Source organism: Agrilus planipennis, unplaced genomic scaffold (assembly GCF_000699045.2).
Source record: "Agrilus planipennis isolate EAB-ADULT unplaced genomic scaffold, Apla_2.0 scaffold134, whole genome shotgun sequence".
Lineage (NCBI taxonomy): Eukaryota > Metazoa > Arthropoda > Insecta > Coleoptera > Buprestidae > Agrilus > Agrilus planipennis.
In genome coordinates, this window is record NW_020438860.1 from 752,072 (window position 1) to 775,208 (window position 23,137).

At 35.7% G+C, this 23,137-nt stretch overlaps 7 protein-coding genes across 13 annotated transcripts; 4 read left to right on the plus strand and 3 right to left on the minus strand.

Annotated features, from left to right (window-relative positions):
• The first annotated feature begins 67 nt into the window (after window positions 1–67).
• Window positions 68–3,474, plus strand: LOC108739053 (NADPH:adrenodoxin oxidoreductase, mitochondrial). 2 transcript variants are annotated; one of them, XM_018472744.2, is made up of 6 exons: window positions 68–256; window positions 969–1,125; window positions 1,283–1,498; window positions 1,554–2,469; window positions 3,172–3,217; window positions 3,430–3,474. In XM_018472744.2, the coding sequence occupies exons 1-4, from the start codon at window positions 78–80 to the stop codon at window positions 2,391–2,393; spliced, it is 1,392 nt and encodes a 463-aa protein (XP_018328246.1). In that variant the 5' UTR covers window positions 68–77; the 3' UTR covers window positions 2,394–2,469; window positions 3,172–3,217; window positions 3,430–3,474. The 2 variants fall into 2 exon arrangements, with proteins under 2 accessions (XP_018328246.1, XP_025837237.1); XM_025981452.1 differs by having other exon boundaries at window positions 3,179–3,217; window positions 3,430–3,472.
• On the plus strand, window positions 2,499–6,033 carry LOC108739052 (transferrin). Its single transcript, XM_018472743.2, has 10 exons — window positions 2,499–3,217; window positions 3,430–3,541; window positions 3,607–3,734; window positions 3,789–3,922; window positions 3,980–4,124; window positions 4,189–4,468; window positions 4,525–4,712; window positions 4,775–4,988; window positions 5,041–5,444; window positions 5,504–6,033. The coding sequence occupies exons 1-10, from the start codon at window positions 3,112–3,114 to the stop codon at window positions 6,016–6,018; spliced, it is 2,226 nt and encodes a 741-aa protein (XP_018328245.1). The 5' UTR covers window positions 2,499–3,111; the 3' UTR covers window positions 6,019–6,033.
• A 42-nt stretch (window positions 6,034–6,075) lies between these two features.
• Window positions 6,076–9,276, plus strand: LOC108739051 (WD repeat-containing protein 60). Of its 2 annotated transcripts, none has more exons than XM_018472740.1 (6): window positions 6,076–6,226; window positions 6,289–8,000; window positions 8,079–8,244; window positions 8,354–8,615; window positions 8,668–9,017; window positions 9,088–9,276. In XM_018472740.1, exons 1-6 carry the CDS (start codon window positions 6,209–6,211, stop codon window positions 9,208–9,210), a joined length of 2,631 nt encoding a protein of 876 aa, XP_018328242.1. In that variant the 5' UTR covers window positions 6,076–6,208; the 3' UTR covers window positions 9,211–9,276. The 2 variants fall into 2 exon arrangements, with proteins under 2 accessions (XP_018328242.1, XP_018328244.1); XM_018472742.1 differs by having other exon boundaries at window positions 6,078–6,226; window positions 8,680–9,017.
• A 263-nt stretch (window positions 9,277–9,539) lies between these two features.
• LOC108739083 (T-complex protein 1 subunit eta) lies at window positions 9,540–12,223 on the minus strand. Its single transcript, XM_018472790.2, has 6 exons — window positions 12,054–12,223; window positions 11,704–11,964; window positions 11,321–11,650; window positions 10,932–11,251; window positions 10,264–10,574; window positions 9,540–10,202 (listed from the first exon to the last, which is right to left on the minus strand). The coding sequence occupies exons 1-6, from the start codon at window positions 12,057–12,059 to the stop codon at window positions 9,799–9,801; spliced, it is 1,632 nt and encodes a 543-aa protein (XP_018328292.1). The 5' UTR covers window positions 12,060–12,223; the 3' UTR covers window positions 9,540–9,798.
• Window positions 12,224–12,580: 357 nt separating this feature from the next.
• LOC108739063 (threonine aspartase 1) lies at window positions 12,581–19,856 on the plus strand. 4 transcript variants are annotated; one of them, XM_018472761.1, is made up of 6 exons: window positions 12,594–12,840; window positions 12,890–13,321; window positions 13,382–13,612; window positions 13,668–13,816; window positions 13,877–13,958; window positions 19,766–19,856. In XM_018472761.1, exons 1-5 carry the CDS (start codon window positions 12,663–12,665, stop codon window positions 13,952–13,954), a joined length of 1,068 nt encoding a protein of 355 aa, XP_018328263.1. In that variant the 5' UTR covers window positions 12,594–12,662; the 3' UTR covers window positions 13,955–13,958; window positions 19,766–19,856. The 4 variants fall into 4 exon arrangements, with proteins under 4 accessions (XP_018328265.1, XP_018328263.1, XP_018328262.1 ...); XM_018472763.1 differs by lacking the exon at window positions 19,766–19,856 and having other exon boundaries at window positions 12,581–12,840; window positions 13,112–13,321; window positions 13,877–14,109; XM_018472760.1 differs by lacking the exon at window positions 19,766–19,856 and having other exon boundaries at window positions 13,877–14,109.
• On the minus strand, window positions 14,286–19,716 carry LOC108739061 (coiled-coil domain-containing protein 88B). Of its 2 annotated transcripts, none has more exons than XM_018472757.2 (14): window positions 19,276–19,716; window positions 19,012–19,218; window positions 18,724–18,933; window positions 18,197–18,654; window positions 17,937–18,126; window positions 17,408–17,860; window positions 16,994–17,290; window positions 16,269–16,937; window positions 15,924–16,211; window positions 15,737–15,863; window positions 15,366–15,576; window positions 15,227–15,302; window positions 14,903–15,170; window positions 14,286–14,844 (listed from the first exon to the last, which is right to left on the minus strand). In XM_018472757.2, the coding sequence occupies exons 1-14, from the start codon at window positions 19,330–19,332 to the stop codon at window positions 14,492–14,494; spliced, it is 3,864 nt and encodes a 1,287-aa protein (XP_018328259.1). In that variant the 5' UTR covers window positions 19,333–19,716; the 3' UTR covers window positions 14,286–14,491. The 2 variants fall into 2 exon arrangements, with proteins under 2 accessions (XP_018328259.1, XP_018328258.1); XM_018472756.2 differs by having other exon boundaries at window positions 15,366–15,604; window positions 15,663–15,863; window positions 19,276–19,715.
• A 10-nt stretch (window positions 19,857–19,866) lies between the features above and the next one.
• Window positions 19,867–23,030, minus strand: LOC108739062 (ubiquitin carboxyl-terminal hydrolase 5). Its single transcript, XM_018472759.2, has 10 exons — window positions 22,835–23,030; window positions 22,651–22,776; window positions 22,415–22,594; window positions 21,942–22,356; window positions 21,581–21,878; window positions 21,171–21,516; window positions 20,932–21,107; window positions 20,636–20,877; window positions 20,226–20,576; window positions 19,867–20,153 (listed from the first exon to the last, which is right to left on the minus strand). Exons 1-10 carry the CDS (start codon window positions 22,928–22,930, stop codon window positions 19,981–19,983), a joined length of 2,403 nt encoding a protein of 800 aa, XP_018328261.1. The 5' UTR covers window positions 22,931–23,030; the 3' UTR covers window positions 19,867–19,980.
• Between the last annotated feature and the right edge of the window lie 107 nt (window positions 23,031–23,137).

A 23,137-nucleotide genomic window follows, 5' to 3' on the forward strand; every position in this document is an offset into this window, starting at 1 on the left:
CGTGATTTTCATGTTGTATTTACTAGATTTTGAAATAATTAAATATTAATTATTAATCTTTTGACTAAGAAGTTGAAATGATTTATAATTTTCAAATTTTAAGATACTTCAGTAATATTGGCAAGAAAACACCAAAAATCTGCATTGTAGGGGCTGGTGCAGCTGGATTTTATTGTGCCCAACATTTTGTTAAAAGAATAAAAGATATTCAAGTCAGCATATTTGAAAAGCTGCCCGTTCCATTTGGTTTAGTAAGGTAGATAGATTTATTTATTTATTGATAAACTGCAGACAGTACAGTTCGAACTACAAAAGCATACAATTAAGTAACCTTGGTACATACAATATCTGACTGCTTAAAAAGTAAAAATGAAAAAACTGGAAATACTAAGCCACCCAAGAAAAAGTACTGTATACTGTTAACGTTGAAGAGCCTACATTATCCGTCATATGAATACATAAATTCTTTGGAAATCCTTTTAAATGATTTTAAATTGTTGATTCCATTTAATGCATCCGGTAATCCCCTTTTCATATTAAGTAATTTACGTGGTTTGTACAGCAGAGATCTATGATGAAACCTTGTATTATTTATTTACTTACAAAATAATTGAAACAGTTCAACATGATTTCTCAGTATGTATTGAGGAACTTTGAATATTGATTTGGAATAACAAATTAACTGATGCAATATATCCTTTCAGTAGTTTAGAATAGCATGGGATCCTGTTGATCTGTTAAAGAAGTTAATGTACTAAGATTTAACTCATTTGCAATAGCAGCATAATTATTATTATCAAAATCATTCAAAAGGCAAGTGTCCATGATATTGATTTCATAAATCTATGCTGCAGCCTCAATCATTTTCTTATCATACTGTTGTATGGGAAACCATATCACCAAATCTTAAATTAGAATATGTTGATTGTAGAATAAGCAAGCTTAAATTTTATTCATTTTTATGATAGATTTGGTGTTGCCCCCGACCATCCTGAGGTTAAAAATGTGATTTCTAAGTTTTTTTTGACTGCTGAACATCCAAATGTAGAATTTAAAGGTAACATTTCCATTGGCAAAGATGTTAGTATCAGTGATTTAACTGAGGCATACGATTATGTTTTGCTTGTAAGTAACATTTGTTTTATTTACTTATTTATTTAAATCAATTGTAAATAAACTGTTTTTCTTCCTTCATTCTATTATAACGTACCAACATGTACCTATCAGTTTATACATCAGTGATATATCTCTTTCCCATATTATTATAGAAAAACCATTTTAGGCTTATGGAGCAAATTTTAATCGTAAACTCGACATACCCGGCGAAAATTTACCAAATGTTATTCCGGCGAGAAGAATTGTTGGCTGGTACAATGGTTTACCCGAAGAAGCAGGTTTAAAAATCGATTTTTCTAGTGAAAAAGTAGCAATTATTGGCCAAGGAAATGTTGCTATTGATGTTGCAAGGATATTATTAAAACCAGTTGATGATTTAAAGGTACTTCTTATAGCATTCAATGTCTCGCCACATTTATATTACTAATATATTTTAGGAAACAGACATTACTCAACATGCACTTGAGAGCTTGATGTCATCTAAAATAAAAGAAGTCCATTTAATTGGCAGAAGAGGTCCTCTGCAAGCAGCCTTTACAATAAAGGAACTGAGAGAGATGTTAAAACTAAAAGGCTGTGGAACGTACTGGAATGAGAACGATTTTGTGGGAGTGGAATCGGTTTTACCCTCACTGGAACGACCCAGAAAACGTTTAACAGACCTAATGTTACAATCAATTAAAGTTCAAAGGGAGCAGTATTCAGAAAAGAAATTCTTTCCGGTCTTCTACAAATCACCGCTAGAAATAAATGTTTTAAATAATAGTATAAGAAAAACTATAACTTTGGGAATTAATAGGTTGGAAAAAACAGACAAAGGTGACACGACGATTTCTTTAACTAATACCAGAGAAATGCTACAATCAGATTTGATAGTAACAAGCATTGGTTATAAAGCAGTCACAATTGATAGTAGTTTACCATTCGATAACAAAAAGGGAACGGTGATAAATCAAAATGGAAAAATCGACAACAGATTGTACGCTGCCGGTTGGGTCGCGACTGGTCCTACGGGCGTTATCCTGTCGACGATGACGAATGCTTTTAACACCGCAGAAGTGATTTGTAAGGAAATAGAAAAAAACAAGACTGTCTGGGATAAACCAGGATATGAAAGCATTAGGAATAAATTGAACAAGGCAAACATACAAGTGGTAACTTGGGCAGATTGGCTTAAAATTGACGACTATGAAAAGAAGGCAGGACAAAGGTGTAGAAAGCCTCGCGAGAAAATTATCGATTATGAGAAAATGCTGGAGGTGGCGGCGAATAAATGACCGGCATTTTACCACTTAGGTCATATTTCTACTTATACATAAGCACATTTATGTAGTACAATTACCCTAAAGTAAGGTAAGACTATAAAATAAAACTAAATCATTTTATTATTTTATATTGGTATTTAATACTTTTCTGTCTTTATTATATAAAATATATGACCGTATAAACTTTTACTTTACTAGTTTTCAGTTTTTCCTAGCTGTCTGTTACGTCATTATTCTTTTCGTCGAGTCGTGTATTAAGTAATTTGGGAAAACCCTCGTTTAAAATGAAATTTAGTCATTAGATTGCGCGGCGGTTTGAATTAAAAGGCAGAGAATTCGACCTTGTAACGACAAGTTATGTCGCACACATGATCGTTTATACACAGAGGAAAAGTTGTGTAAATACGAGTTTGATATGTGTTAATCACGTAAATTATGTTTTATGTGCTTTTTATGTCTGTTGTCTTCCAGTTTCGAAAACTACTGACGAGGAATATACATACATATTAAATGACAACATAAACGCGCACACACACACCTACATATTCACGCTTTATTTTAATATGCAATCGTTCAAACGAATAAAACATTTCATTGAAAATAATTCATCGAGGACATTCGCAAATATTTTTTTAATTTAATTGCAAAGAAACTCGAAGTTTTCTGTGTAGTTTAGGTGTAATTACTTTACCGTTATTGTGCCGTAAGCAGGGACTACTTTATATTTAATATGTCGAAATTGGCTATTGCAAAGAATATTGGAGTTTTGTTTTTTTTCTTTTTTTACGAGGGATCAGTAATAACATCGGCAGTGCCTTTGACGGCGGTTGAGAAATGTGAGTGTTACGTTTTATTTGTTAAACATAATAATATAAATACACAAAAATAATATTTACGATCAGATTATTTTAATATTAATCTTTTTTTGGGTTTTATTAAAACAAGTAATACCCACGGGATTAAAACTCGAAAAAAGATCAGTATTAATACAGTTATATATAAATAAAGTTTTCTTTGAAATTGAGAAAAACTAATTTATTTTTTTTAGTCAAAGTTTGTGTCGTAGATGGGCGAGGAAGTTTCAAGAAGGCATCTAAATATTGTCCCTTACTGGATCAGAATGCGAACAGTAAGGTGGAATGTGTAATTGGATTAGATCGGTAAAAGAACGGTTTTAGTTTTTTTTTTTATAGTAATAGTGTTAAAACAAATAAAACTTTAACAGCTTAGATTGTTTACGAAAAATATCCAAAGGACATGCAGACTGGTCTATATTTACTCCCGAAGACTTGGTTACCGCACAAAATTCAGGTGTGGAAATGCTGATCACAAACGAAATGAGATTTACAGACGGTAAATTAAATAAGAGAGATAATAAATAGTATACCTTATTATAATATTTTTTAGATAATTTCGAATACGAAGTTGTTGCTGTGATTAACAACGATGCCGGTATCTCAAGCAAACACGATCTTAAGGACAAGAAATTGTGCCATCCAGGATACGGCTACGAAACCGATTGGACGACAATTTTAGCTAATGTAAGTTACAAAATAAAAAAGGTGACTAAATTATGAAGTTAGGTGTTTTCTTTTTAGTATTTGGAAAGTAACGTGGTTCCTCAAAAGTGCATTCCTTCTCTAACAGTGATGGAAAATAAAATCAAGACTTCTTCAGATTTTTTCTACGCGGCCTGTAAGGCAGGCCCCTGGGTAAACGACCCCATTACTGATAGACAATTAAGTAAATTAAAATAATCCATTTCCGGTATTAATCGTCATACTAACATTATTTGTATACCTTATAGAAAAGAAATATAACAATCTTTGCGCGTTGTGTGGCGATCGAACCGAGTGTTCGATAAACGACAAGTATTGGGGCCGTCGCGGACCCCTTTTCTGTTTAACAGACGGCTTCGGTGACGTCGCCTGGGCGCGCTTGGACGATGTTCGAGTTCATTTTAATTTTACCAACAACGAAATCGACAAGTACAGTTACCTTTGCCTCGATGGGACCGTATTGCCTCTTAACACTTCACTCCCGTGCACGTGGGTGGTAAAACCCTGGCCCGTTGTCGCAACAAGAAGGTGCGTAATAAGTATGTTTTTTATGTAAAAAACTACATTTTTGTTCTTATTGTCAGAACGATGGCGCAAGAGATCCAACAGCTGGTGTCGTCATTAACACATGAAACAGCTTCTTCGTGGCACTCCACGCTCCTCGACTTGATTGAATCGTACCACATAAAAATCGTTGATGTAAGTCCTATCGAAGCTGTCGAAAGTTATTTAGACAGAGCCCCCGGATACCTGAGCGCTAACAGTTTTTCAGGTCTGACACAATCCTATTTGTATAATAAGGATTTGTATTACATTGGTTTATGTATAATACAGGTTGTCACCCTCCGAGACTGATTCGTGTGTGCACGACGTCGAACATAGAAAATGCCAAGTGCGGTTGGTTGCGGGAGGCCGCGGCCGTTTACGGAATAGAACCAGGTATTGACTGTTTAAAAGCCGATAACAAAACACATTGCATGTCGGCTGTGCAAAACGACAGAGTGGACGTAGTAATTATTTCTCCTGATGAAGCGCACCAAGCTAAAAAGTAGGTATCGTTAAATTAGATTTCTAGTTATTTAGTTGTTAATTTGTTGCAGAATTTATGATCTCAAACCGTTATTTTACGAAACAGTTTCGTCAAAGAAGGATAAATATTTGACGGTAGCCATAACGAGAATATCAAATCGATTTGTGCAATTCTCGGACCTTAAAAGAACAAAAAGCTGTTTTCCTACTTATGATGGGATCGCGTTTAATACGGTGGCATATAAACTAAGAAACTATACTAGTTGGAGCGAGTGCAAAACAGATTTAGAACTATTATCGGATTTTTTCCAAAACTCCTGTATTCCGTCGCCCACACTCGACCAGTCGAAGCGCAATGGAGGCTGTAAAAAAGAGTTCCTTGATGGTGGTGACTTTGGAGCACTACGCTGTTTAATCAGCGGATATGGGGATGTGGCGTTCGTTTCTAAAAATTCTTTTGAAAACTTTTTCAGCGGTAAATTTGACTCAACCAGTTGTTTTGTGCCATGCTATTTTTTTATTATTGACTTTTAGATGTTAAAGAATCGAAAAATAATAAAGTACAAAAGTCAGATTTTCAAGTGTTGTGTGACGAAAGCGAATATGGAAAGAGCCAAATGAGCTACTATTATGAACAGCACGAGGATTGGTGCCACATGAGCTGGGCAACGGTGGGTCAGGCCATGGTACGAAATAACAGTTCGGATATATGGATTAAAGACACTTTGGATGCTTTTCTGCAGATGGATAATTTGTTCGGTAAAAATTATCGTTCGTTTACAAACACTATGACCATGTTCGGGCTATTCGACGGAATTTCCGATGTGCTTTTTCACGATACCACGTCCTCTTTACAGCAGGGACCCGTTTCTAAGAACACCGATACGATGCCACGTTCGTATTCCGATTTATTAATTAAAAAATATATAAATAGTAATAATTTGCGCTGTCAGTATTCGTCATCCAATGCGTTAAATATTGGTTATTGTCACATGTTACTACTTATTTTTGTTTTAGGATTTAAAGTTACCTCATTTTTTTATGTGTAATTTGATAAAATATAACATATAAATGAAAAAAAAAATTAATGTTTCTTTTGTATTTGAAACACGTTATGTGTATTATCGATTTTATAGTGGCAGAAATCGGTTGCTACTTAGTTACGATCGCGCTGTTCATTAATAACAATAACAGTCTGTTGTGTCTCAATTGATTCTGATTTTATTGTTAATAAGTTTTATGTCTAATTTACGAAAGGTGAGTTATTTATTGCATTTAATATACTAAGCTGTTATAAATTAAACACTTTTTGATTTTAGAATGAAGCGACCAAGAGTAAAACGACCGAAAGAAGGGTTGGACAATTGCGAGACAAAAGAAGTGCATTAGCAAATGATAATGGTGCGAAAGAAAGCAGACAGAAAAAAATATTAGAGGCTACAGATCAAAAATGCAAAACTGTCACATCTTTCTTACCGTCTGATAAACATGAGAGCAGTCTATCTAAACTGGAAGGAATGTCTCGCATTTCGTCAGATTCTACTATTAAAAAAATCAGTAAGAATAAAGTGAATCATTTGCGATTGGGAAGAAGAGAAGAAGAGAGGGCCGGCTCCGTAACGAAAACAAAATATTTTCCAAGTCAAAAAGATATAATACATAGAGTTGTAAGGGAAGAAAAAATGAAAAAGGGAATTAACAACCAGTTGAGTAAAGCAAACAATACGAAACCAGACGTTTATTTAAAGATAGACGGAAAAGAAATGGAAAGGCCCAGAACAGCGACTCTAAAAGAAGCGACTGTCACACAATTGACAATAAATTTACCACGCGAAGAAGTTAAGGCATCAAAAGAAGAACAAGTTAATTACGAAGACGATTTCGATTCTTACATATCAGATTTTGAAGATGAAGATGAGGAAGAAGAAAAGACGGACAGTAATACAAGTAAGTCGACATCCTCGATTTCGGAGAGCATGAGAAACCTAATTGAAAATGGTAGTAATATGGCGGGAGAGGATTGCAATAATGATGCAATCGATGCTCTTCGTCGAACAAATTATATTAGTAAAGAGCGCAAGTTGGACTCTGGAAGTTTTGATTTGCAAGAAAAAATTGTTAAAACGAACAACACGATAGCTATACAAGAAATATTGTCGCATCTGCCACCGTCTAATTCATCATTATCAGACGAGGGATATGATGAAGACAAAACCGTTTTGAAGAAGCTCCATGGTTACCGTTTCGAAAAGTCCAGGTTTGAAGAGCAAAGGCGTCTTATGTATAAAAAGCACAGAGGGAAAGAAATACAGGCAATGATAAAATTTAACAAGTGTTACTTCACCACATTCGAAATGACGCCCGTTCCTTACGAGCAATTCATTCAAATTCATGGGCAAACTTTTGGGATACAATGCGCAATTCAAACTGTTGCGACGAGTAATGTAGACGAAAGCGTACAGACAGACGAGATCGTTAATATAACAAAATGGACACATATTCCTGTCGTTTTCTCAACAAAACAATTTTCTGAACAACAAAGACCGAATTGGGAACATTATAAACAAGAATTTTTAGGCGTGGGAAACGATTCGAAAGTCGAACAAATACAAGCAGAAACTTCTTACTACCTTTCAGATAAATTTGTAAATTCTATAAATAGTTCCGCCGTAATAGTTCTTTCTCTGTTAAATAATGAGACTAATAAACTTTTTTATCGTCACCCTAAGAAAACTTACTCGATTACAAACGAAAACGAGTTTTTCAGCGCAGGAAGTACAAAAAAGTGTGCCCAGGATTTAGATATTTTACACAACACCTCCGTAATCGATCTTTACACGTCAAACAGCAACAACTTTCTCACAGTTCATTTACCAAATAATAAAAAGTTTACTGAATTGAGTTACATTTGTATTTGGAACGCTTCTTCATTACAACAACCGCTTGCCCTGCTGAGAATCTTGGGACGACCGACTTGCGCTAGTTTCGGACACGAACATATCAATTATGTTTTCGTCGGCTTCAGAGACGGGTTGGTTAACAATTAATAATAGAAACGCCCGTACCGATTTTTAAATATATGGTAACGGTATAATTTTTTTATCTTTAGGACTCTATCGTTGTGGGACACGAATAATGGAAGTCCAAACGAGAAGTACCGTTGTATTTCGTCGCCTTCATTTAAAACAAAAATAAACGAAAGTCATAAAGCGACAGTTACGTCGGTTCTCTGTGTATCGAATAACGACTCAGAAAAGGACCATCTCGAAGAAAAGGTAATAGAGGCATTAGTTAATGTACTGTCCAACATTTTTTGTGTTTAAATATTACCTACTTACCTACATACATCTGTATATGTTTATTTTAAATAATTCGTTGAGACAGGTGCATTCTTTGGACGAAGATGGACTGGTGGTCTTTTGGACGACAGTAACGAAAAAATACCCAAAATGGAACGTGTCTTTGGTTCAAAATTCTCAACTGCGTTTAAAAACGGTTTGCTCGAACCCATACTACGGCCTGGAGTTTAAGAGATTATATTTTAATCTTCTAGACCCGACCCACTTATTCATCTTAAGTAATTCCGATAGAATATTACATTGCTGTTCGACTGGCAGTAAAATCTACCCAAAATATTACAACACAGGTAATAAAATACACAATGCGTTTGTCTTTTGTTCTCAAAGTAATTTCAGTAGTTCTTTTTGCAGATGAATTATCAGTCGTCACCTCAATTGATTGCTGTCCCTTTTCGAGTACATATTTCATCGCGGGCTATGAAAACGGTAAGGTGGCTCTTTTTTCTCGAAATGTTCAGAAGTCGCTGATAATTTTATCTAATGGGGGTAACGGAAAATGGGCGAGTATTGATACGGTACAGTGGTCCAGTGAAAAGCCTTGTATTTTTTACGCCAAAGATAATAAAAACATCTTGCACGTGTGGAATTTGGCGCTTAGCGATATTTTTCCAATTTATTCGATACCTTTCAAAGAAAATGTCGTCTCAATTAAAATAACGACACCCCAGAAAAGGCAAAAAATATACATGGTAATTAATTATCTTATTGAGTACCTAATTAAATGTGTCGACTCTTCGAATTAAACGATTTTTCCCACAGATAATTGCTTCAAGAGATGGTCAGCTGTCTGTGCATTTTTTGAATAATGAACATAAATCTTTAACAAACGAACAGTACGCTACAGACGTGAAGTATTTTTTAAATTACGTTAAAAGGTTGTAATTTACAGGTAAGCCGTTATCTTTTAAGGTTTTTATATTAAAAAAGGAATAAAAAGGTTCACTATTACCTAATTCGTATCTTCTGTTAATATATTATTGTATATAAAAGAAATTCGAGTGCTGTCCGCACAGGGGTAAACTGGTATTATGTAAATGAGTCAATATCGGCAATTTTTATACTGAAGTGTAGGATGTGTTGCATACCTATTACAAACCCTTTAAATTTAATTTTTAAAACAATTTTTAACACACAAAGTGATTAAACTAATTGCTCACAGTGACTGATAAGGGGAAAGAACCATGAATAAACAAAATTAAATGCATTCAGAATTAAATTTATTAATTAGTCAGAAGTTTTTATTATACGAAAGCATACAAAAAAAAAAATATGTATCATATTAAGATCATGGGTACTACGTACATATTTAAATGCAAAATAACACGACAACGACAATGTTAAATGAATATTTGAAGGAGAACATAATAGTATTAGTATAGATAGTCCTACGAACAGGTAACTTTTATTTCCCTCTGTAGGATTACAGTTAATGTAATTATTGGTTTGAAGTAAATAACATATTTCAACCATTCACATAGGCCTGCCCATGCCCCTGCCCATAGGACCCGCGGCGGGACCGTCACCGCCCGATTTTTGGTTCTTGATCGTTTCGTCGACAGACAAGATAAGGCAGGTGGCTTCAGATGCAGCAGTTAATGCGTTTACCTTTATAATGGCCGGTTCCCAAATGCATGCATCATAATTGTCGCTTATATCTTCGCGATTTATGTCCACTCCATACCAACGGTGCCCCTGGGAATGTTTTTGACGTAACTTATTCAATATGTTAGTCGCATCGAAACCGGCGTTGTCGCACAATTGTCGGGGTATCACTTCCAATGCCTTTGCTATGGCTCCGATCAGCAGTTGCTCTTTTCCGGGTATCGTGCGCGAATAATCTCGTAAAATGCGCGATAATTCCATTTCAATTGCACCTAAACAGCAAATTGATATAATGATAAGGCAGAAAGTACAGCGATTTAAAATTTCATTTACCCCCACCGGCTACCACGGCATCATTTTTTATTGTTCTTCTAACGATCATGATGGCATCATGCAGCGATCGTTCTGTCTCTTCAAGAAATTGTTCGGCACCTCCGCGAAGTACAATGGTGCACGTTTTCGCATTAGGACAACCTTGGAACAAGTTATAGCGCTCCCCGCCAATTTGGCGCTCCTCGAACAAGTCACAATTTCCCAAAACGTTATCGCTGAGGTCGTTGACAGTGGTCATAACGGCACCACCGCAAGCTTTCATCGTACGTCGCAGATCTTCTTCGGGAACGCGTCCAGCACAAAACATGTCCCTAAAAGCGAATTTTCAACATTAGACAATATTTATTAAGTTGACAGTTGCCTTCCATTTATATTTAATTTAATTTTATTAACCAATTATGCTCTTAACAAAATTAAAAGATAAAAATGTATAAGACGGTAATGCACGCTCAAACAAAAAACGATAGCATAACTTATTTATAAAAAGAAATAAGTTTCCGTAAATTGTCTTTGAGTACTCCTATCATATCAATTGATTTCAAACTATGATCAATAGAGTTCCAAAAACTGCATAGCCCTGGAACTGCAGAGCAAAATAAATAACTTTTTGAATAGGAGAATTTGAATATTTGTCTAGTCCTTTTATATCTAAATAAAAAGAAATTCACCTGTCTGCAAAATACTGAGTTGCTACGTCTCCTATCGGAAGTTTGGACAAGACAACTTGTGCACCAGACTTGCAAATCTTTTCCAATTTGTCATATAATATGTTCCATTCGGCGTCGACTATCTTTTGATATTCCCTGACATTGTCCACGCGTATTTCAGCATTGTCTCGCTCTGCCTTCAACTCCAGTTCAATATTCAGCAGAGCAATCTTACATTTCCTGTATATCTTTGGTTGCATTTCAAAACCGGCATAAGAAAAGGTTTTTTTAAAGGCAACACCAGCAACAAGCAAAGAGTCCTCCAGAGCACCACCCTGTACCTGTTTAATAGTTTCATATTACCAATATGTGCAAGTTGATTATTTTTAATGTATAGGCTAAGAACAAACCTTCTTAATTCCAATCATATTTAATGGCAATAAATCGTCCAGAAGCAATACTGCATTCACCACCATTTTCGAAAAGAAATCCTTTTGTTGATGGATAAGTTTTGAACTCATTGCTGTTGATGCACACTTCTCTAGTAACGACTTAAACTCGGCGGCGTTAGATTTGTTTATTTTTATAGCAAGTTCGTTAATTTTATCCAAACATATTTGTAAAGATGTACCCACTGCCTTTATAATTATTCTAGGATGAACTCCTTCATCCACAAACGGCTTAATCTGCTTTAAGAATTCTCCAGCCAAGAGAACAACACTTGTGGTACCATCACCTACCTAATAAACCAATTTTTCTTGTACAAACAGCTACAAACACAGCACCTTCTTACCTCTGCATCTTGCGACTTTGCTATATCAACCAGTGTCTTTGCAGCTGGATGAATGATGTCCAAGAGCTTCATTATTGTAGCACCATCGTTCGATATTGTGGCTTTACCGTTACTGTCAACAATAAGCTTATCCATTCCCCTGGGCCCCAAAGTAGTTCTTACTGCGTCAACAACTGACTGACAAGCGTTTATATTCGAAATTAACTGTGGTTTCCCTTGAGAACTATCCGTTCCTTCTTTAAGTAGAAGTATCTGAGGTTGCTGAAAAAGATAAATTGTTAAAAGCACAACCACGTGCACCTTATACATAAAAAATAAAAACAAAAGATAACCACAAGTCGAAGGCATACCATCATTTTTATTGTTATACTTTTCTGCCACAATCACTTTAAGTATAAATTAAGACGATTGTAATTTACTGATTATAAACCTCACAGCATAAACCGCAATTATTTTATAACAACAACGGACTCGACAGATAACAGTTGATCATAGAGGATGTCGGTAGACAGAACAATGTCATACGATAATATGGTAATTGACAATTAGAACGCCAGAAACGTCAAAACCTATGATCAAAACATAATAGACACCGATAAACAACGTATAGAGCAGCATAGAATAAGTGTACTATCTTTAACTCCGTTACTGTTGCCTTTTTACGTATGATGATCTAGTCTTTTATTTACAATCTTGCTGCAAGTTATTCTTTTTCTGTTCTTGTTGTAAATCATCTGTAAATACTTACCAGTGAGCAAAGACAGCATTAATAAATAATAGAAAATATCCGTTGTTGTTATCTAGACACAATCATCTGTAATTTCAAAAATAGTTATCTATGCTTAACTAAAGAGTATGCCCACGAAATATTCCTATTATCTATGAAGTATTCAAAGAGTTATTTAACCTTAAAAAAGTGGTAATGATAAACATTTCTGAAATTTACTTAGTTTTAATAAATGAATGATACTCTGGAAAACATGAGTGGAGTTATTGCAGTTCATTGTGGTGCAGGATATCACAGTGAAAAAATCCGTCGTCAGTATAATAAACTATCTAGACAAGCCTGCAGAGCTAGTGCAAAGATTTTAAACGATGGTGGAACTTCACTTGAAGCAGTTAAGGCAGCAATTACAGGTACATTATTGGATTATTATTAAATGATAAGTCTGACACATTACTAAAGTAGTTTTAGAGAATAATTCGCTTACAAATGCTGGGAAAGGGTCAAATTTAACAATCGATGGATATGTGGAATGTGATGCTGCTATAATGAATGGTAGAACTTTGTTATATGGGGGGTGTGGTGCAATTCAAAAAGTTAAAAATCCAATTGAATTAGCATACGAAATTTGTTGTAAGCAAACACAGAAATTACCCCTAGGACTTATACCACCAACATTTCTAGTAGGTAATGGGGCATTGAAATATGCCAAAAATGTTGGCATAAAAACAGTGCCCAAAAAGTACTTGATGAGCCAATCTTCATTTAAAAGAATGAAAAAATACAAAGCATTACTTGAGCAAAAGACTGCTGTTGAATATAAGGATCTTATGGATACTGTGGGTGCAGTGTGTGTTGATAAAGATGGACATGTAGCATCCGGATGCAGTTCAGGTTTGTAATATTCTTATTGAAATAGTACAGTTGCTATTTTGAACTGGCAGAGTATTTCAGGAGGATTGATATTAAAAAAACCAGGTCGTGTTGGACAGGGGGCTTTGTATGCATGTGGAGTATGGGCAGACAGTTTCAATTCTACATCAGAAAATTCAGTGGCAGTATCTACAACTGGCTGTGGAGAGTATTTAATAAGAACCCAGTTAGCTAAAGAAATAGCAAAGGATATTAAACATGCTGCATGTCCTGTTACCACACTTCATAAGTCAATGATAGAAAATTTTATTGGTAACTGCTCTCATCAGAAAATTGTCCACATAGAAGATTTATTTCTCATTTTTAGACTCGAGATTTTTATGGGATGTGTCTGAAAAGTTAGGCGGCGCATTGGTGCTACATGTTAAACCGTCTAAGGAGGGACATGTGATGTGGGGCCATAGCACAGAAACAATGAGTGTAGGGTTTTTAAATTGTAACGATGGCAAAGCAAAGGTATAATATAAAAATTTCATTACGGTGTTGCACGAATTTATACTAAAAGTTATTTTGTAGAGTGTAGTGTCCAAACTGCCGATGGAAGTGTCAGTGGGAAGCAGCGTTAGCGTTAACGGCATCGATTTTACCTTGTAAAAAAGTAAGTCTTACTAGAAAGTTTAATTACCTTAAGACATTTTGTCCATTACAGAAGCAAACTAAAATCCTTTTGTAATGTCTTTTTTATTGTTTAAAGCGATATTATATAAGAAAGACAACTCATCAATAAATTAAGGATACATATAACATTATACTAATTAATTACTAAATTCTTATTTCGAAAAAAAGGGCGGAATATTTAAATGCAATGGTAGTTACACGTCATAACGTTTTTTTCTTCTTCATTCCTAATAATTTTGCTAATTGAAACACCATCAATTTATTTATCGTTCTTGTAATTGGACCTGGATTGAATTAAAAACAAAGAAAAAAGAAATCAATTTTATGCGTCATTTGCCCTTTTGCCGTATACAATATATTTGCATATAAAACGATATGATGAAAATTAAAACGTACTCTGACGTCTTAAATTAAATAATGTGAACTGTCTATCATTAATTAAGTAATAGTAACCAATTAATATTTTGTATACGTTCCAGTTAGTGTTGTTTTAAAGTTTCTTCTTTCAATGCGTCATACGCACCCGTATTCGTACCATGTTGCCGTTGTCTCCTTAATACCGTCTGACTTTTTCTTCGCTGATGTCGCGTCTTTGTCGGACGTCGTGTTTGCTGCATTTGTATTCTGATGTTCAACAGCCGCTATTGATCGTTGGGGTTCTCCGTACACGGTCGAAATTTTGTTGTAAACAAGCAAAGGGGGCGGAGGTGACGACTGTCTTGTTGTTAGGACATTGTCATTTTTAGTGGTAGACGAACTCGCAGGCTCATCTTCTGACAGGTAAACAGTACGTCTGGAACCCACCGAACCCAAACTTATCGCGCTCGACGGCTGTAGATGATGAGGTGCCATGTAAATTTCGTCATCTTAAACAATAATAAGTAATAACGATCCCTTTGAATTCATTTTTCCGTTTTGTAATACTTGTAAGGCTGTTCCTATGTGATGAGAACTCCCTTTGGGAACGACGCAGAGCTATTTCGTCCCTTGGTTTGTGAATGTGGAGGCTACCGGTTGACCTTTTGAAAGAAGGCTGTATCTGGTAGCTTCCGGCAATGGTGCCAGCCTTCTGTCCGCCCGTTTCTTCCATACTATTGTCCGAATCGTTACCCCCAGACTCCCCACCAGACCCACCCGCTAAAGTGAATTGAGACTGGGTCAATCTGTTGTCTTCGTGCCAAGATCTGCGGTTCTAACAGTTTCATATTGACTTTTTCAATGTTTCTTTTATTGTTCCTATTTACTTACTCTACTGGGAACTTTGTTCATAATATCGGAACCCGCTTTTCGCACCCGTCGTACCAGTGTAGCCCCGAATCCCTTTCTGTTATGTCAAAATAAAATTAAACAGTAATAATATATAAAAAAAAACATTTTTCGGCTATACTTTTTAGCAGACGCGTTGTCCAATTTTCTATAGTGTTCCATAATTTTTTCTTCAAGCTTTTCCTTTTGTCGGCACAAATTGTTTAGTTTGTCTGTGAACTGTTTTTCTTCCATATGAAATTGTTCCTTGTCCTCCAGGGAATGAGTGAGAAGGGAATGGTATTGTGACAAAAGCTGCGATACGTGATCCATAAGAGCACGTCTGTCGGCATCTAAAGAAGTATTCATTTCGAACAAAAGCTAAAATGTATCTTATTAAATACATATTTCATTTTTTAAAATACACTGTGTTAAGTACATCGCACCGTTGTTGCAGTTTTGCGTTTTCAAGCTGCAGTCCAGCTAAAATGTCAGATCTGGTACTTAATTCACCTTGCATTTCCGTATGACCTAGACGTAGTTTTCCTGATTCAGCTCTCAATTTTTTATATTCTTCCTGCAGCATACGATACTCGGTCTTTAAACGTTCGCTGGCCGTGAAGAGGTTCTTGAAATCATCCTGAATTTTTAATTGATTAATATAAATTTAAACATTAACAGAAACATCGACAAAAGTTACTTTCAGTTTGGAATGTTCCGCTCGCAGATTTATGAGGCTTTTAGATTCGTTTCTAAGTGCATCTTTTTCCGCCGAAAGTTCATGAAGTTTCTTTTCATGCCCAGCATTAGAATCTTTAAGGAAACGAGTTTCATTTTTCAAATCCCGATTTATCTTCTTGTATTGATCCATTTCATGTTTCAGCTGTTCGTATTCGGAGCTCAGTTGCTCGTGCAACGTTCGTAAAGTAGTCTGATCTAGCAAAAGTGTTTCACTATTCTGTATTTGGATTTTTCGTTCGTTAATTAACTGAAATACATATTGTTAGGCACGTACAAGCATTGAAATAATTCATAATTTACATACCTCTTCCTTTTCAACGACGAGTTGGCTGTTGGCCAATTGAAGTGCAGTTTGTTGCGTTGTTAACGAATTAACTTTGGAAGTTAATGTAGACAAGTCGACTTTCATTTGTGCATTTTCAGCCTGCAAAGCTTCATTGGTCTGCTGTAAATTGATTATTTCGGCCGTAAGCTTCTCGCACTGTTTATTCCACTCGGCAGTCACAGTAGAGACAATCGTCTCCGTCTGATTGTACAGATCCAATTGGCCATCCTTTTCACCCTGCTTCTCTTCATGTACATTTTTTTCGGGACACTTCGTGTTTTGTTTTTCGGTACGCTGACGAATAAATAACATAGACGAGATGTTGTTTGAAATATCTGGATTATCGAGCATCTTTTCAATAATAACGTTCACATCGTTATCGAGAATATCTAGGTTCAGTCCGAGCTTTTCCAAGTTCGTTTTAAACTTTTCATTCGTTATTTTTTCAGAGACAAGATCTTTTTGTAGTGTCGCGATTGTATCAGTGTAAACTGCGGTTTGAGAAAGCAACTCTTGTACTCTGTGCTCATATTCTTGTAGTTTTTCTATTTGCATTTGAGCCATTTCTTTTTCTTCATTCAAACGAATTATTTCTTTGACTTGTTTCTCAAATTTGAGATTTTTCTCGTCCAAAATCACGTCTTTTGTCTACAACAGCAGTTATGTAATTAACCGAAAAAGTATAGTAATAAACAGAAAAGTACCTCTAAAAGCTCCCTTAATTTAGTTATTTCCTTTTGCATAGTACAATTCTCTTTTTCAAGCAATATTATTCGTTCATTGCGTTCTTTTTCGCCTTTTTCCCGTTCTTTCCCTCTCTCCACCTCCATCTGAAGAATTTGAATTTCGTTCAGCACTTGAGAAAGCATTTTTTCTGCATCATCTGCCCTTTTTTTCACGCTATCATACAAACTGTTAATTCTTTGCTTCTCTTTTGCAAGACTATCCACCGACTTTTCTAAATCTTCGACCTTTTGTCGTTCCGATTGAAGTTCTTGTATCTGCAATATAAAAAAGGTCTTGACAAACAGGCGGACAACGAAGTGATCCTATATATGTGTATATATGAATTAAATAAATGTTCTGAATGATTGATGATTTATTGTTACTCTACGTACTTGTCTGTCTGAAATAGCCTTTCCCGCATCCATTGTCTCTTGTAATTTTTTGTTTTCTTGCAAGGCGTTTTTAAATAAATTCTCCAATTCTTCGTTTTGTTTTGTTAATCTTACCACATTCCTTTGTAACTGGTCGCACTTTAGAGAGAATCGTTTCTTTTCTTTTTCAGTCTCCAATAGCTTGTTTGATGTTTCGTGGAAGTTTCCTTCTTTTAAAGATTCAATCGTGGACAGGAGTCTTCTGTTTTCTAATTCGAGTTTTAGAGTTCGAGCTTGAGCGTTATTCGTTAACTGTTCAGAAAGACTGTTATCACCAGAGTTCATTTCCTCGTCTGGCTCGGAATCTGTGATAGTGGTTGTCGCGGCCTCCTGTATAGCTAGTTTAGTTATCTGCTGGAGTTGAAGATTCTCGTCCATGAGTTCCTGAATTTTTTCACGAGCAGCATCTCTCTCCTGACAAAAAATTATTCAAAAATATAATTTTCATTTCGCGGCATTACTTAAACTTAATTATTATTATTTAACTAACAAGAGCTATTTCATTTATACTCCGCTTGCAAGTAATGATTTCAGCTTCCAGTTCGAGTATGCGATCGGCTCGTTGTCGCGCCCTTGTCAATTGGGTCTCGAGCATTTCTCGCGTATCAAGTAAAACACGATTGTCTTCTCGAAGTTCCTCTACACGAACTCTGTAGAATTCCGCGTCTGCTAAACGTTCTCTGAAAATGTACGTTACAATATATGTGCATACAAAGGATTAACATACAAAAATGCAATATTTTCACGTACTTATATCTTTGAGTCTCCATTTCTAACCGGTCCGCTTTTTCGGCTTTCTCTCGCATGGCATCGGCTTCGTCTCGATATAATTTGGCCTTTCTGACTTCCGCCAACAGGTCACTATTTTCCGTTCGCAATTTCGCTAGTAAACTTTTTACGTGATCGACTTCTTCCTTACATTCAGTCAAGAGTTCGGACTTCTCTTCCAGTTCCTGACGTTGCTTTCGAAGCTTGGCTTTCATATCAGCAAGTTCGACCGCTAAATGATTATTATCTACGCCCTCATTACAAGTATTTACTTTAGACTTGTCTTGCGAAGAGGACGACATTGACTCATTCAGTTCTGCTACCCATTTATTTAACATAGCGTCTCGTTCACAAACCAACGTTCTAACATGGGCATAAAGGTGTTCAGGGGATTGTTCAGTCCAGTCATATGTGAGCACTAATGTTTGACTTTCTGTTATCTGTTTAAAAACAGATACAAATTCAATTACATTTGCATATTTTGTTTGTATTTAAACAAAACTCATTACCTGCTTGATACATTCCACAATATCATGTTGTAAATCTAGGGCCAGTTCTTTTATCCTGGCTATAAACTTTTCTTTTGTTGGCCCCTGCACTGCACAACCAAGCAGTAGCAGCAGCAAAAGTTTCAGTTGTTCGATTGCTGCCAACGAATTTGGCTCTTTTCCAATAATAACGCAGTCAGGAGAAGCTATAACTACCTGTTGCAGTTCTTCCTAAAGCAATCAGTAAATTAATAGCTGAATGTATATAGTTCATGCAAGAAATTACAATAATTATAACCAGTTCTTTACCTCATACAATTGTTTGATAGATTTGAAAATTGAAAGAAATACTTTTGTTCTTGCAACAACAACAGAATTCTGATTTTGAGCACTGACAGTAGGCAGTGGTTGTGTTGGTTCTGGATCAATTTGTAATAAAACTTCACTGAATGGCCAGCCATCAAAAAATGACTCATAAACTTGCAAACGGTCAGGATTTCTAACGCACGTTGATAGCTGTAAAACAAAACAGTTGTAGAATATTGCAAGGTAGCTCTTTTACATACAACTTACCCATGCAATTAAAGGTCCGTTTAAAAAATCTTCAATATCTGTTGATGAAGCTGCCATATTTGTAACTAGATGCTAGATGGTTCGCCGTAATTATTGTTGTTCTAAATATTCATAATTATACGCATTTTAACTGCAATATGAACGATAATAGTAATAATTTCAATCTTATCAATATTTTAGTATAATTATGACGGCCTTTTACTGGAACGTAGAGCACAATACATTCTCATCTTACTTAAAGATGGTTTGAGAAATAACCACTTCACAATCTATCATAAGCATAACTCAAAAATAAAATAAGTTTCTTACAAAAACTAAATATGTTCCTCGTATATTTCTCTTTTCAAACTACTTTTTAATATTTGTGAGTGTACAAAACAATAACTCTAAAATAAAACTTAGGTTAAGTTATTTGATTAATCCTTTTTTGGTTATGCAGCCAACAGTGCATTGATGTTAATAAAACTTACGTATCGACTCTCTATTGCAGGTTTAATTCCGCGAGCCGAAAATCAATTTACAATGTAAAAAGATTCTTTTTTTTCCTTAATTACATCTTTAATTGAAGATTGAAATTTAGCATACACTTGATAAACTTTCTTTGAATTACTTTTTATTTCACTAATTCTGACATGTGTATTGATTGTATACAAATAATAAATGTATTCAAATAGAAAAGAATTACAAAGTTATAATGACACTTCGTTAAAAACGTTTGTAGAGGTATAAGTATCCAAGTTCTTTGGGTAAATTTTCCGATAAAGCAACTTTATTGTCGTTGAATATCACCCAGTGACCGTCTTTGTAAATATGAGCGACGTAATGACCTGCCGCTGCCGACGTTCCCATATGTGATATAAAAGCCACTAACTGGTATTCTAAAACATCATACATGTTAAATAATTGATAAAACTGTTATTTCATTACACATGGAAACGTGGAATACTAACGACTTCCTCCGTCACGGTATTCTGAGCTTTCATTACTGGCAATTGTTGTATCTTCCACTTCTTCTTGATTCGAAAAAATCCAATCAACAGCACGTTCGAGTTCGTTATTAGTCGCTTTTAATGCTTTGACCGCCTGTTGTTCGGCAAATCCCATTCCTTTGATAGCGTCCACAGCATCTCGATCAGGCACAAAATCGCTCGTAACCTTTGACAGTCCTTCCAATCCAGGCGGCATGAACGGCTCCATGAAGTCGCTGTCTGATATATGTTTGAAGAGCCATGCCGTTGCGTTTTCTACTCCTGTATTTTTCGTAAAGAAAATGGCTCGTCTACATGCATCGACTGGAAATCCTTTAGAAGAAAAAAACATTAATTTAAGAAAACAAACGAAAAGTAAATGAATAACGTGCCCAGATCCATGAGTTGCTTGAGGACGAGATCGTCAATAGGAGGCGGCGAAGGCAGACTTCCCGTTAGTTCGGGCATTTCTTCTTCGCCTGGTTGAGGTCCGGTAGCTCGCAAGGACGACAAATCGATTACGTCGGGCATTTCGACGGCAACGTCCAATTTTATTGGCACCCAGTCTTCCCGAAGTGTAAATTTTTTCAGTTGAATCAGCAAATAATCGGGAAAGGTGGCAATGCGCGTCGTCCTGTAATTGATATCGATTAATTAAGTTATATAATTAGCGTATGTTGATTTTTACTTTCTGGCCGTTGTTCTAGAATTCACGGCTGTGCTGAAATACTGCTCTATTAACTCGGACTGTGCAAACGATTCTAAGCAAGAAATAAATTTTATTCGAGGTCTGACCACTTGACTTGGATCAATTTTTTTGCCTTCTGCTTCTAACTGAGCTTTTCTTTCTTCATATGCGGACACCTGCCAATTAAATATAAACAAAACTCAAATTTGCATTTGAAATTGATTTCTTCAATTAACAACCTCCTCTTTATTTACGGCAGCCTCGAGTGATATACTCAAGGGTAAAATGTTATCCGACCTGTACGTGTACTTGACCTTTTTTGATGATACGCACTGGACTCGTTCTTCGACTTTGTACTTAAAACAATCTGCAGGATTTATTCGATTCTTGTTATTGTATTCTAATAATTTGACAACGTGCAAGAAAAACTCCTGGGCGTCCTGCTGTTTGCTAGTGGAAAGATCAGGATGTCCACGACCCACCAATGTCTTAAACATTCGAGGACTGATGCCATTAAAATCGGGCTTCGATTCGTCCGGCGCTATCGAATATTTGCCTGATAGTAAACCTACTCCTATCTTGGCCCTGAGCAAACATAAGAAGGTGTACGTTGTTATTTTCTTTAACCAATATTAACTTTTGGTATTACATTTGAATGTTAAAATCATCAGCTGGACAGGAATTGATGTTGAACATTTCAAAGATTTGACCGGCTTGATCTACATAACGATTTATGAAATCGGGAATGGTAAACAGCACTTGCATAACGCTGTTTAAATAACAGGAATTGCCTAAATTAATCATACCCGTGTAGCCGGGACCATAGACCGGTTTTAGTTTACTTCCACTTTCTTGTAACATTGCCCATTCATTGGTCTTTTTATTAAGCTCCAATTCTAATTCGACCATAGATTTTTCCGTCTTTTCCATCGTGGCTACGTTTATACCTATTAACATTACAATAACCCATTACAGAAAAACACATTCGAAAAGTGTATGTCTCTTTTTACCCCAATGGGCGAGGTGTTCTTTTATGTAAGGATCTTCTACCATATCATCTTCTGTATAACTGAAAATATCTGCTTTTCCGTCTTTGGTAATGGTTCCTAGTTTCACAGCCAGTGGGTATCCTGTATCACTGAAATGCTGAATTGCATGGTTATTACCTCCAGAACCGTCGAAAAAGCGGCGTCCACATAACACTGAGCCATCGGTCAAATTTAACCATAAATTTTCAGTCTTCTCACATTTTTCACATTTCCAGCCAGTAGGGGGAATCTTTTTACCATTGTCCAACTGTTTTAAGTCTTTAGCATGCTTACTAACAACTCTAACTTCCCCATCCCAAGTTCCCTGAAGTGCTTCTAGCTCTGCTAACTTGTTGGCCGACTCTGCTTTAAGTATTCTCTTCACGGATTTGTTAATCTTAAGTTTAAAAACAATACACCATTGTTATCTATTTTTACCGACACAGATAACTTACGATATCGGGAAACTGAGAATCTGGCCAAGACAGAGACTTAAAGCTAGGTAAAATTACTATGGTATACGTTTCTCGAAATTCAAATTTATTCTCTTTTGATGGATCAAATCCACCTTCCATGCCTATTGCTAACCTGGTTATCTTTTTTTCTGGACCATCTCCCTGAGAAGAGGATGGAACCTATTGAATTATTCTTTTAGAATTATTACTCAAGATACTGTTAAGACACCACTTACTTTATACCATTCCCTTTTTATATGTAAAAATACCGAATGCCCTGTTTTCCTGTGGTACAATTCAACATAGTCTTTTCCTAATCCCCAAAAAGACGTGAGGCTTATGAATAAACCCGTATCTGTATTCTAAAACAATTAAAATTAATTATTTCTTATTTTATTGATAACCTCAAAAAATTGGTACCCCATTGTCAAACGAAAACAAACATTCATCCTTGTAAACTTTATCGAGGGGCTCAGGCACGCGAATCGTATCCAAATGGGTATTTAACACGTCCATAATTTCGCGACTATAAAATTTTCAAAATAAAGGTATTTCTTGAATAATTCTCACAAAACACCTTTTATATGACTCTCATCGATGACATTAATATATGAATCTATAGATGACATTAAAGTATTAAACGGATGTTGATAAATTGTGAGATGACGGACAATAAAAAAAAAATACCAAAGTGATCAAGAAATTCGAAAAATTTTGATTAAA